We start from the raw sequence: 14350 nt of genomic DNA on the forward strand, positions 1-14350 counted from the left end.
TCTTAAGATTCTTGGGTGTGCAGTTTGAATTTTAGAGGTAGTTAAAATATATGCCTCCTCCATGCATATGTACACACAGTAGCTATCGAGTACATAGTTCTCAGGTTAAGAATTTATTTGCGGTAGCTGACTCCGTTTGTGTGGTCAAATTTGGTTGCTGTGAATGCAAGAAGCCACCCTCACCCCCTCCCGTATACCTGAACTTTCTCTTTGCAGCTCGTGCTATTGGCAGATTTGACCAAGCGACGGAGCTCTTTGGCTCAGGGAGGGGAATGGCTGGTTTGTTTTGAAGCTGGCTTGGAGATGGATTCGGGACTCTGTGTTCCAGGGCACAGGCAGAGATGGATTCAGGGCTCTGTGCACCAGGGCACAGGCAGAGATGGATTCAGGGCTCTGTGCACCAGGGCACAGGCAGAGATGGATTCAGGGCTCTGTGCTCCACGGCACAGGCGGAGATGGATTCAGGGCTCTGTGCTCCAGGGCACAGGCAGAGATGGATTCAGGGCTCTGTGCTACAGGGCACCGGCGGAGATCAAGCCTCGACTCCTTAAATTTAACATAGACTTTTTTAAAAAGACGACCGCGGTTGTTCAGCATATAATATAGTAAATAATGAGTGGTCTTGGCAACATTCGAGACAGACAGCTCGCTCAGCGAAATGACAGTTGCCTGTATGCCACTTTGATATTTTAAAGAAAAAATAATGGATAGAAAATTCGGCCTGTGTGTTGCTTACAGAAATAAACAACTAACGTAGACTCCCGGGGTCAACTGCAGTGTGCTTAGCTGGAGTTTAAAGCTCTGGTAGACTACAGAACTGCACAACAACTGCAGCACCTGTGCAAAACTGTGGCATAAGGATTAGGTATTCCAGTTGACATTTAGTTCTGTGGTGTAGGGTTTCAAACATGAGGTTTAAACTCCAGCTAAGCACACTGCAATTGACCCACAATGTTTAAACAAAACGGGGAGGTGGCCATGGCATCCAATGGCAGTTTTTGTCCTGATGAATGAGGTTTATGATTGTGGTTGCATATTGGCTCTCCGAGACACCAAAACAATTTGATGTGAATTGGACCAATACTCGTGTGGAGAAACGGACAAAACAACTCCACCACTGCTTTGTGTTCTGAATCCTATCTTACCCCACGTTGTTACAAGCACCGCAAAATCTGTTAAATACAAAAACATATTTTTGGGCAGGAGCAAATCTATTTTGGCAGGGTGCCCAATGCATGGGAAACACTGCAGTATACCAGTAAGACCAAAGCCTCAGAGCACTTTTATCATTCCAACACAAACATGTACAGTATAAATAGATGTGTTAGAAGCCCTTTCAGTTAATGGGCTTCCATTACATTAGAGAACATTATCAGTTCTTAGAACAATTCAAAATAGAAATTAAATTGAATGAAGCTGGTGTGATCTCAGCATATCCAATGAGAAGATCTGTTTTCAGCAGAAGAGGAAATTGATAGGTTATTGGTTGAAATGAAATGAGTAAATATAAACATCTTAAACCTTGGCACCAGGGAATCAACAGCACTTATTAAGCTATTACTCACTCTGTGCAAATGATGGGAATTTGCACGTGACAAAGAAAAAGAAATACAAAATGTGCAACGTTAACATTCACAATCAAATATGACTTGTGGTGCAGTCCATAGGACAGCTGCATCTCAAGCCATATACAAGTCCCTCCACATGGTTGGGGGCTCAATCTCCAACCTTCTCAGCTGTGATCCCTTCTCTGTTACCCACTCTGCCTTTCTATCTGTCTGAATAAAGCAAGAATATGATAAGAGGGCAGACTTCCTGCTTTCCTTTAAAAAAAACTGTGTCCCTTTCTTCTTTGCTACTCGAGTCCTGTCAATAAACAGATCTGTACATTCACATTTGTTTCTGAACGACACATGCAATTAAATGGTGTAATAATCGGTTGCTTTGCAAATAGGCAGTGTGAGTTTAAACCACACAGAAAGAGGCAAGCAACTTGGGTGAAATAAGTATTCTGTCAGTTTATTGTAGGGTAGCACTATGCATTATTTAAAAAAATTACATAGGTCAACAATGAAGAACACAGCCATGGTTGAGTGCTTACAATATAATATTAAAACCAAAGTGCCACTTGAATTACTCCTTCATTGTAGTTTGCTTTCCTTCTAAGACTTGATTCAAATACAAATGTTTCTTTTTTGTTTTGGCATTGTCACTCAGAACTGGAGTAAGGCAGAATACATTCCAGTTCTGTCTGACATCTCTCACTCCAGTTGACACTGGTGTATTTTGCACAGTGCAGGTACACATCATTATCATAGCAGTGACTGTGGGAAAAATAACTTCTGCATCTAAAGGTAGTTTAGTGGCAGTGGGTTCAATATTTGGTTTTACACACTAGAATTTCCTTTAAAGGTATCTTATTATAACTTCAAGGAAGACATATTTGGAAAGGGAGAAATTGGTATTTAACACCATAAATAATATATTGTATTTCTGTCAGAAGGCAGATTCTTGTATAAATCCACTCGAAGACAGATAACTACATTACCAAAGCACACTAAGAAGTAAGAAAAAGACCATCACAAAGGCAACTGAACTCTGATGTCATCTGGAGCCCTCACATTCCTGAATTTTCACCTTGTTTCTTTTCTTTCAACACTGAAGGTTGAAATGTTTGTGGTCACTCAGAAATACAGGGGTATCCGTGCTTCAGCTTCAGAAAGCAATATATCTTTATAGCACATTATGCATGTTTTAGGATTTTGATATTTTGGATTGTACAAGACATTGTTTAATTGTGTATCAACAAGCACAAAGACCATACAGTGAATTTTAGTGCAAGACAAAAGACAAGATCAATTACGCTGTGCTCAAAATGAGTTCCTCCTCATTGATGCAGACTTTGTTGCACTGGAGTACTGACATATCAAACAACCATTTCTTTCTTCAAAGTGAATGAAAGGTACCTGTGCTTAGCATTACAAATTTAGATCCTTACACAGCATTGTTCCTTTCCTGTTTCCATGGTGGCCACCAGGCTTATCATTTTTGTTTGTCACACTTTCAGATACTTGCAATTCACAGTAAAGAACAATGCATATTGCACATAGAATGAATATCTTTGATACCAACGATACCTTTTTTCACACAAATAAGGAATTAATTCCTAACATATCTGAATTCTGTTAAATATGTGAGTCTGTATATATGTCCTATACTATGCATTTGGAGACACTGACCAATGAATTTACAAAGAAGGATTTACATATTTCAGTTTTCATAGCATTGCACAATGTGGGCTGTCATCACTACAGTCATTAGTATCTAGCTGCCAAGTATGAAGTAAAACAGAGAACCGATCTAATTTACATTTTTGCAAATGTGGGAAGATTTGCAAGTATGATCTAACTGACTCCAGCTTCCGATTTCTTCAACACTATACAGTATATGAAAAGGCAGTGGAACCAACAGAGGAGGCACTTTCAGAATTAATTCTGAAAAGAGGCGGTGGTAACAGGAAGTGGTGGACCTTTTACGATTTGGGACCAATGGGCAGATAAATTGTGAAGGGCATTAGCAACAATGGGTTAAGTAAGACTGGTGTATCCATGCATTGGTGCCAAAGCAGAAGCTACCTAGCCATATAAGCAAATGGAGCTGCACAGATATGTCACTGTCTGTCTGAACCCTACTTTATTAACCGTGGTAATAAAGAGAACTTAAGCAGTAGTGGTATAGTCAGGTTATTAAGTGTGGTGAAAAGGAATTGGTAGAGTCAAACAGGAAATTAAGGTCACATGCAAGAAGTGGTACTGAGAGGCAAGTTTCACTGAGTGTCTCCATGGAGGATTTCACAGCTGGACTTGTGATCCAGTACAGACCAGCAGATCAGTCATTAATGTAGATCTGTAAACAGTCTGGGCCCTACTGAGAGGGTGATGGGAGATTCTGGTATGGCTTACCGGATAGATTGTGTAATTTGTGATGTGTTCCTGATTGTATTCAGTACTGCAGGAAATCAAATCTGATGACACCTTAGTGCACAGGTATCAGACTCCAGTCCTGGAAGTCTCCAGTGTCTGCAGGTTTTCGATGTGTTTCAGCACCAGTGATTCACCTGTGATTTTTAAAGTCGTGGATAGGCTAAAGAATCCTTGTTTACAAGGCCTTAATTGGATTCTGATTGAAAGGAAACCACAAATACCTGCAGATACTGAGTTTGGCACCCCTGCTTTATCCCAACACAAAGACATCATCACAGATTATTACTGTGATTATTATCTCCCCTGCCTCCAACTATGACCCCCCCAGTACTGTTTAGCACAGAGCAGATTAGGCAGTGCTGCTTTGGTAAACCCATGCCAACAGGGACAGCCCCATTGCCTATACGTATGTACAACAGAAGTGTGTTTGTCATGGTCCACAAACAACCTTAGCCCCCTATGCCCTTTTGACAGCCAGAGACAAAAAGAGGTTCACAATCATGTCATGGCTGGGACAGAGAGAGATGGCCACCCCTCCTCTCTCCTCCTCTCTCCTTCTCTCATCTCACCCTGGGCTTCCCAGGGGAGAGCAGAGTGGTACCAAGGGGAGAATCAGGCCCTCCCCAGCAGAGTTCCATTTAAGGGGAGTATGGAGGAGGCTTCTCATCAGGGGGGTAGTAAGGGGGAGAGTAGCGTGGAGGGACTTGAGCTGGCCACATGTAGCTTGCTCCAGAGTCATCCGACAGGCCCGAGGAGTCTGGGAAGGTGCTGCAGGCCTAGTTTAGACCGGGAAAAAGTACAAAGGTTTCTGCAGTCAAGCAATACATTGGGACATATGACCTCTCTTGGTTCCAGATATTCAAACCAGTTATTTAGTGAACACCACCTCACATTATCATCTTTTCCCCAACAACGCCATCCCATCTAGATTCATGAATAAAAGTTTAATATGGTCATTACAGTACCTATGATTATGCAGATACTATTTGTTCTTATTGTGTGTACATATTGTGTGGAATCACCAGCTGTATTTCTTAATTTTGATCTACCTGGCTGATTAATCTTGTATCACCACATATAATCCACTGAGATAATACTATTTCAGAGCATGTGCGTGCCAAGAATAACTTGCATCCTTCTAAAGTTCTATGGCTGTACATACAAATGACTAAGGATCCCTTGATTTACACAACTGCATGAAAATGTACACCATGGTTTATTTAGGAACCAAGAGAGTGGTACTAATATTACCTGTGGGTCATAGGGAGTATACGGTGGCAAGCAGGGGGCACCACTGAAGTAGGAGTTGTAGGAAGTAGTCGGGGGTGGGGGTTCACAGGGGGCAGGGACAGGAAGGGGTTCTGGTTCGCAGCTGTCAGAGGCTGAGGTGGGAGTCTGTCCAAAAAGAACACGGCTTCAGCAAGTGACAGTGACCCTTTCTTCACACCGCTGGACTCAGTCCACAGAAACGGGAATAGAAACCCCCGTGATTATGAGAATGACAGAAATCATGAAGAGGAATGCAGCTGTCAAACATCTGGGGCAGAAATGCCTCTGTCTTCGACCAACTCCTTGCACACACAAGACAGCAGCAGAACCAAGTGGCAGCATATAGACTCTCGCAGTCATCAGAAACACCCATTTTTGGCTAATTCTTTTCTGAGAATGCTGCAGTGAATGGGCAGCAGAACTGAAGCAGTCTGTTCAGTGCACACGCTGGTCTCACCATATCCTTAAAGCCTCCCAGCTCAGCAGCAGTGATGATGCCCAGGAAGAGGGCCACTACGTTGAGGATGGTAGCTGACCACAGCAGGTGATAGAGATGTACCACATCCTGGCAGCTTTGCACATCCGTATATTCGTGGTAACCTCCCATCAGCTCAACCCGGCTATGCCAGGAGAGAGAGGAAGAGGGAGCGAAAGAGAGATCAAGAGAGAGAGAGAGAGAATTGAATAATATTAATGTGCACACACAAGCTTATAGGTTATGACTAATATAACCTGCATGTGAGGTGCCCTAGGTACCCTGAAATGGAGGGACAATCTATAAAAAGTGCTGTAATTTCTACATGGTGAAACCAACCTTTATAAAAATACCCTTTAATAAAATCTGAGATTCTGGACTTTAACCACATGTGGATTGTTTGATTACAAATCTAAAAGTATTAGTGCAGAGCCATTTCAAGAAAAAAATTGCCTTTGTCCCAAACATTATGGAACTCACTGTATATCATTTATTGTGTTCTTTTTGTGTTTTAATGGCACCACTCCCTTTTCTCCCCACGTCCTTCTTCTCACATTTCTGTGTAAACAATCTAACTTGCAAAGCAGCAAGCACCTTCACGAAACACATCACTGACAGAGAAAAGCATGCAGGTAAACGCACATTCTTGAATGCACATAAGATCAGGTCAAATCAGGTCAAATGTATGTCAAGTTCTTTAACTCTTTAGATGCCTGCAGATTTTGGAAACACTCCTGCAGATTCCTGAAAATGTTCAACAAAAAATGTTACAAACCAAAATGTACAATTTTGTACAAATGTACAAATTTCAGAATATTTTGAATAATGGTGAAAATGGTGTATGTTGTAGGGATGGGGTATTGATGTCATCACCTAGAACATTCAATGTTTATCACCTTTCAAATAGAAACCAGAGAGGAGCTCCACCAATCACAAGGTATGTTAGTAACAACAAATAAAACAATGTCGATAATTACTGGTAGATACATATTCCTGAGGAGCTTGTAGAGTAAGGCAACACTACATGTGTCTTATCAGCTCTTCATTATTCCTGAGGGGAACCAGGACATGCAAAAGGGCAACTCTGCTCATTCCGTCATCTGTATTCCAAGCCTCGTAGCCATGCTGTCTTATCCAACCAACCACAACGGAGCACAGGCTGCACTGGCAAGCTGAATAAAGGAGATGTACTTCCAAATCAAAGATTTCCTAAATTTTGTAATGGAAAAAAGAGAATGCTAACCATAAAGAAATGCATAAATCTGACCTGTAAAGGCACTGATTTAGTATAGCTCACATACTGCCAACACCAGTGTGTACACAAATAGCTTAAAACTTTTGTCAACATATCTTTATTTTGAAGTCCCAAAAGAGGATGATCTCTGTAACACAACGAAAAGGTTTCTTTCTTGTTCTTTCCCTGGGGTCTACTGTATTGATTCAGATGCAATGAGTTGAACAGGATGGACAAAAAAATATCTGGAAATGTTCAAAAGACAAAACAAAAGAGAGCTGTTATACTGTTCTTTTGAAGGTCTGTGTCCCAGATGCACAGAATGTACACTTTAGAGTGCATAATGTCAAGTGTAGAATATAGCTTAGGGAACTGGACTGTAACACTGCTGTCGTACCCTTCAGACAGGTACAAGACATGATATGCTTCAGTAAATATCCAGTTGCATGAATGGATTGTATGTCAAAATGTAGTCTGTGTAAGCTGCTCTGAATAACTGCATGTATGTGGGCGTGTGCCTCATCTGTGGTCCTATCCTGAAGCCTATGACTGTAGAAATTTTAAAGACCAGCAGACATACTTGCCACAGTTGTACAGTTCACAGCAGTAGCAGGTGTTGCTCTTTACACGCAGGTTGCAGGAGACACGTGAGGCTGTTAGACAATTCACCTGGAAGACAGACAGAAAGCAGACAGACACGCACACACTGAATCAATACCGTTTCACTTCCGCAAACCCATAAGAATGTTACGGTTTAGATATCTTAAACCAGAAACATGCTCAGAACAGTTGGTTTATGTCAAACTAGTAAACAAGTCTATAACTTTGATAATTACATTTTACAGAAAAATTTCTGATATTCTGTAATGTAGCATTCTACATTAGTAGTATGGCAGCAAAGAGTCATTGGTGCTCTTTGCCTAACCTTTTTGCATGCACATTTGCAAGTCATCCTGGATTATAGCATTTCGACGAGATTTAAACTTCACAGAAGACCATTGCACTTACATCCCGGTCAAATGATGTCGAACTTGTGTAATACTCGCACCGTCCAGCATAGAAAGGTCTGAGGTCCTGCAGCAAACACATATCACTGCTCAACTTTACACTATATGAGGAAACCGTAACACAACAAAAATGTATTGTCACAAAAAACACTAATAAAGAAACACAAATGCATTGGTTCTCCATGTACGAGGCTTTGTGCTCCATAAGGGAAATCTCTTTTAAGCCCACAGGAAGTTATATTGCATTTCCAAGAAGACACAAGACAAGGGACTGAATGCTTGCGTGGATTTATGTCTTGGAAAGGGAAGCACATTACCATTGCAAAAAAAGGAGCCCAGCCCACACATATTTTAATGGACTGACTTGTTACATAAACTTTGCCTGTGTTCCGGGAAGTGTACAATTACATAATAAAACAATTGAAAAAGAAGCACTGCTTGGATCTAGGAATGACAGATGCTTGTTGGCAAGGCAGGTAGGCAAACACTAGAAAATAATCCTTGAAAAAAATTGCCTCTGAAAAGTGAATAAACGTAAAAAATGCAGCACCAAGAAAAAGGCCAGGGCATTCAGGCCTCCGGGTTGCTTGTGCTGTTTATTAAACTGTATTGTAACTATCAACAGGTTATTAAATTTTGCTGCGCAGACAGAGTTAACATTTTGTGTTCGGGCACTTTATTTATTTATTTATTTATTTATATTTTGTGTTAGGGCAATTTTATTTATTCATTTTTGGCCATGTCTCAATGAAATGAAACTATACGGCTTTCGCTCGTTGAGGACAGAATGATCATAATGCAAAGACCCAAACCAACACTATTTTTGCAGAATGGTCTTTACAGACAATCTTATGCTGATTTGGATATTATATACTACAACCTCTAAACATAGTAGGCTTTAAAGCCCTAAAGATTATTTGGGCCACTGAAAATTCATGTATGGAAACACGTGTAATCAATTGTAATAATACAAACTATCAATGAACCAGGCCACCATTTCTGTGCAAGGTCTTTGGTTAGCCGATCTGGCTGTGTGCATGCATGGGGCTCTGAAGAGCCACGGTCGTGAGCTCTCACTATATGCCTGCAGCATACCGCATCGATGCACAGCACATGCAGCTACAACCCGACTTATGACACAATGGGCCAACTGCAGCAGAAACAGAAAAAGGTAGGGTGAGGACTCATGTCATCACCAGGCCCAGTCTGACCCGAACGTAGCCTCCGTCGCAAACTGAACCCTGAGCACGCAGTTCGTACCTATTTCCTGTGAATCACTGCTGGCGTAACCACTGAACAGTCCATCTGATATATTCACTTGCAATCATGCGCAATGATTTCCGGGACAGCAGTCTATACTCATCGTATCGGAAGAAAGAGCTGGCCAGCACTTTCTCCAGACAACAGTTTCACTTCGTCTGACTGGCAGTGTGTGGTCGATGCTTGAAGCGGCAGACTCGAGCAACTCCAGGAGAGTGGGGCATGCCAAATGAGACTGTGGAATCAGCAGATCTGTGGAGCGCTGTAGTACTGCCACCACAAAGAGTCTCCATTCAAGCATTCATATAAATACATTGATGCAGGCTAAATACTCTGAAGAGATGGAAATAACAAATGTGACATTTAAAGAAAAAGCCCACCTCTGGATATTTGATCAGATTGTCCAAGGATCCAAAATTATCAAATGTCTGACGTAACATTTCAGAGCATTCTGTAAAATGGTGCAAAGCATTTTGAAAGTGTCTTATTTCTAATCTAAAATAGATTAGTGCCCGCAGTTACTGATGGCTTGATATAGGCTCTCTAAGCAATCACCCTTAAAGGAATATTTCACTTCGGTGTTACACAAGTAATTTTGTGGAGCTTACCACATGGTATTTGTATAGCGTGAATACTAACTATAGAGGATAGTAGTTAGATAAAAAAGAGTACTAATGTCAAAACGTGATTGACTACTCTGGGCATCAGCTTAAGCAGTGTCCCATGGCTGGCTCCTCTCACTCTTTCTCAAGGACTAAGCTCTCCTTCTCTCCTTGAAAAAAAGACTTGAATGATTCAATATGCTCTTCTGCAGCTCTGGGAGGATAGTGAAACTGCCTGACATCAGGGTCACACCGAATTCCACTGGAGAGTAGGGCCAAATCCCTCAGCCTAGAGCCACGGTAGGGATGGCCATTCATGAGAGCACTCTCTCATTTCCTGCATTCCACAGTACACAGAGAATGCACATCATTGTACTTCGGATATGCTGACTATATGCAGTGGTTTTCTTTTAATCAGCCACCAATTAGGCCATGGAAGCAAGGTGTGCGGGTTCTTAAGCCAATCGATACCTGGAGCACTTAAGTGCTAGAACACAGCCGATGCTGTGGCACTCCCAGACTGGTCCCCTGTACTTGGTCCACAGCTAATTTTCGCCCCCAAAACAAACAAGTCAGCTTTTCCAGAGGCTTGGATGGTCTTCTAATTTAGCTTGGACAGAGATGAAATTAATTATAAAAGCACACCCTATCCTAGAGTGAAGTGTATGTGAATGCGCTAACAAACGTGTTACTCCCCATACCCTCTCAAAGTGAGCTATGGACATACTCTGGGTTTGACAAGGACCCACTCCATATATGTACAGTTGAGCTGACAGAGCTAACAGAACCAAGAACAGGCCACCACACTCCATGACACCAACATCCCCCACCACACACACACGCACCCATCATTGCTTCTTCTGAGTATTCCTGTCTGGTTCTGGGCCCTCCTCCTGTTACACTGTTACGTTTCAAGAAGGTTATTTCTGGGCTGACCTCATAAACAGCCAAGGAACATATTCCCACCAAACCACTATCCACCCCTCCCAGAACAAAATGGTGACTATGATAGACAAGGTGACAAATGACTGTGGCTAGTTTGGAAAACCATTTTCTCATGAAATATTAATCTGTTATTTTATCATTTGGAACATGACATTACAAAAGTGCCATTCACTGGAAAAAGAAACAGCTTTAGGCCAGAAATGGACGGTGCAATATGGAAGGCACACAAAGTGTAAACATACCATCTGTCTTTTGTTTTCAACCAAGTGGGCTCCTATGATGCCGAGAAAAGAACCAAAACCGAGCTGGAGAAAAAAGAAGACAGAGAAAAGATGTTCACTTAATTCAATTAAATAAGGACAGTGATTACTCACTAGTAACACATTATTGGTTTATGTTTGCAACAATTATCAGGTGATGCAAACTCTTTCATTAATTACCAACTTCAAAAGTTATGATCTTGATATTTTGGATATATATATTCTTGGTGATCTATATTTTTACTTTAGAAATGAGTTTAGAAATCCCAAAAACACCTACAGGAGTCTGTGCTTTTCTGAGTACTGCTGATGGGGAGGACACTGCCTGTTCCAACTGTAGTGCAAGTTACATTTCATTTCTATGAGCTGCAAAAGTAAATGCTCCCAGTAACAACACTTTGTTGACCCTTCAGTAAATAATGAAAGACAGAAAAGTTCTATGATTTAAGTCTAAAGGCATTCATCCAAAGACATTTACCCAGATAGCTGTAAGCAAACAGACTAAATAGGCCCTCAGGAGCTGGTGACTTAAAGGTAACAGTAAGGTAACATGGTAACGGGTTGACAGTAAAATGTTCCATGTTAAATCAGCTCTTACTAAGTACATATTGTCCCTATTGGACTCACATATACTATGTTAAGAGTTGAATTAACATTGTTGAGTTGACAGTTTAATGTGTGGTGTAAACGACTTCAAGGCAGCCAATCACTGGTATAAGCTTAAGGTTCTCCAGGGACAGGTCATGATTTACATGCTGTCTTGGATATCACATAGTTCTGAGGCCCTGATACTACTGCTGAGCTGAGGAACGGGCCATGAAAAGCTTCTCCTTCTAGATTTATACCATACCTCTCCATATTGAAGAAAGTGTGGCACACAACCTGGTACTAAACAAGGAGGTTGTTGGACAAGTTAATCATGAAAGCCACTATGGAAATGTAATATTTTTTACACTGTGTGTTCTGGATGAAATGGTTAAAATCACTTTAGTGTCAGCAACATTAGCATAGTGTCAGGGACATTCAAAAAAAGGTACTGACTTTCCATGCTTATTTTTATGACACAAGAGGTAGGAATCTTCATTAGCCCATCTACATGTATACTCACAATGACCCCAGGGTAGTACCCTCCCACAGTGATGTTCTTAGTCCTGGTGGTTGCGGCCAGCCCAATGGCGAGTATAAGGATGGACACAATGAACAGCAATGCTGTCACAATGATGGAGTTCCTCTTGCTCCTCTTGAACGGATCTTCCAGGAAATCAACACACACACCAATTCACATTTGCAGAACACACTGAGAATATACAGTAAAGAAGAACATGCCTTATACGTAAATCAGCATGCTATTCCATACTTGTAATAGCCAGTGCTTCATTTTTAATAATAAATATTCTATGCAAAACACATGAATGAGCACATATGCTTGCCCATCCACATAACGCAAAGTCATGCAGACACATTAACTTGTGAACTGTATTGATACAAAACCACATAACGTGCCTAAGTTGAGCTAAAATCATACTTGCTTGTGTTTCATTATTAATGAGTGCTAGAACAAAAATCCTTAATTGTTGTAACCATTGTGTGCAGTCCTGTTAGCAAGTCATCCATGGGTTCCAACTACAAAGCACAAGGCTGTACACTTAAACGAGAATACAGATATTACATTAACAACAACAACAATAATAATACGGTGACCACTGCATTTCACGAATAGCCGTCAAGCAAACTGGCAGGCGTAACATTATGACAATATAACAAATCAACCTGTACTCCTCCTTGTAGAACGTGATTCTTCAATGAACAATATGCTTACAAGAAATCGCAGCAATTTATAAGAACCATTTCAGACAGCCGACGGCCCACAGTACTAACATTGAACAAACGCATCGAATGGGTTTTGAAATGAATAATTTATTTTATATTTTTTACTTAAATACATTCAATGAACATCTTCCTTTAAATTATAGACAGCCAATGAAACGAAGGCGTTAGCAGGTGACTTGAAACTGTTCGTGCACATAAAGAAATAAAAACAGCATCATTTTTTAAATTCTAATTATCATGTGTTTACAGCTTCAGATAGCATGGGCCATATTCATGCACACGTATTCACACAAGTCCATAACAGCAAGAAGACAGCAGCATGTACAAAGGAGCGCACTGTACACTCTGTGCATCCACTATATTGACCTTGTAGCTACATACCCACGGTGTCGGAGAGACTTAGTCCATTGGCTTGTTGATTCAGCCCGGGACGCATTTTTGGTATTATTATCAACAATAAAACAGAACGGCTGGTGAATGGGATTAAAAGACCGAATTCCTATTCCGTCATCGCTCGATCATGTTTTGCTCGGAGTGGCACGCTCTACCGCTGTGATCGACATCCTAGCCTCTGCTATGACTGTCTCATCTTCATCTATGCTTGTTGCCATGCCCGCGCACGGACTTCATTCTCTTCTCAGCGCTGGCATAGGCGGCACACTCGCGGATAGCTGATGCGCATGTACGCAACAGTCTCTCCAAAATGAAGCGTTCACCACTAAAGGAAGCATATACAGCCTATGCATTTGCAAAGCAAGCCATTGTTGTGACTCACGTTTCCCTGAAGTAGATCTGTAGTCTTTCCAAAGGTTTTTCATTTTGCCAAACATTATTGGCTGAATGACAATTTTCTTGCGCCAGCATTTTAATAAATGTATTGTTAAATAACTTAACTGAAACCATGTCATACCAAGTAATGAAATTTTGTAAAAATGTGATGAAATAAGATACATATATTATACGGATTAATTCGTATTATTGTGTGTACAAATGCATACATATTGTATATATTTATACGCAATGCAAGGTGTGTCATTTTCAAAAATGATTAGATATTTGAGGGTAGTGATTATTTCATGCCGTGACTAACTGTCTGGTTCGAAATAATTTGATTTATGGTCATTATTCCAACAGTCATAGTGTTGTTCATGCTCTGCCTGTTCATTTGAAGTATGCAATGGTGTGTCTCCAGTATGAAGAAATAAAAGACAAAAAAGGGCTCTGCAATTGACGAAGAGCGCCACGTTGTGGTGTAAATAGTAACGTGCATCCTATACCACCACCTCCACCAAATTTAGAAATAGGCTACCCTCTTCTACTGTACTTAACGTATTGCTATCCACTGAGCCCGTTGCTATTAAATACTCGACAACACTTGCGCTATATATGTTTCATAAACATAGGTAATCTTGTGACGTAGAATCAGTCACACTTTAAAATATGGATGACCTTAATTTTTGAAAAGTTAATGAGACTGAACTTGAG

At 40.9% G+C, this 14350-nt stretch overlaps 1 protein-coding gene across 1 annotated transcript; it reads right to left on the bottom strand.

Moving 5' to 3' along the window:
• Positions 1 to 1998: 1998 nt before the first annotated feature.
• LOC135262549 (transmembrane protein 255A-like) lies at positions 1999 to 13633 on the bottom strand. The gene is made up of 8 exons (XM_064349563.1): positions 13247 to 13633; positions 12144 to 12286; positions 10916 to 11080; positions 7970 to 8188; positions 7542 to 7630; positions 5710 to 5872; positions 5235 to 5378; positions 1999 to 4759 (listed from the first exon to the last, which is right to left on the bottom strand). The coding sequence occupies exons 1-8, from the start codon at positions 13299 to 13301 to the stop codon at positions 4622 to 4624; spliced, it is 1116 nt and encodes a 371-aa protein (XP_064205633.1). The 5' UTR covers positions 13302 to 13633; the 3' UTR covers positions 1999 to 4621.
• Between the last annotated feature and the right edge of the window lie 717 nt (positions 13634 to 14350).

The sequence above is a fragment of the Anguilla rostrata genome, chromosome 9 (genome assembly GCF_018555375.3).
Source record: "Anguilla rostrata isolate EN2019 chromosome 9, ASM1855537v3, whole genome shotgun sequence".
Classification (NCBI taxonomy): domain Eukaryota; kingdom Metazoa; phylum Chordata; class Actinopteri; order Anguilliformes; family Anguillidae; genus Anguilla; species Anguilla rostrata.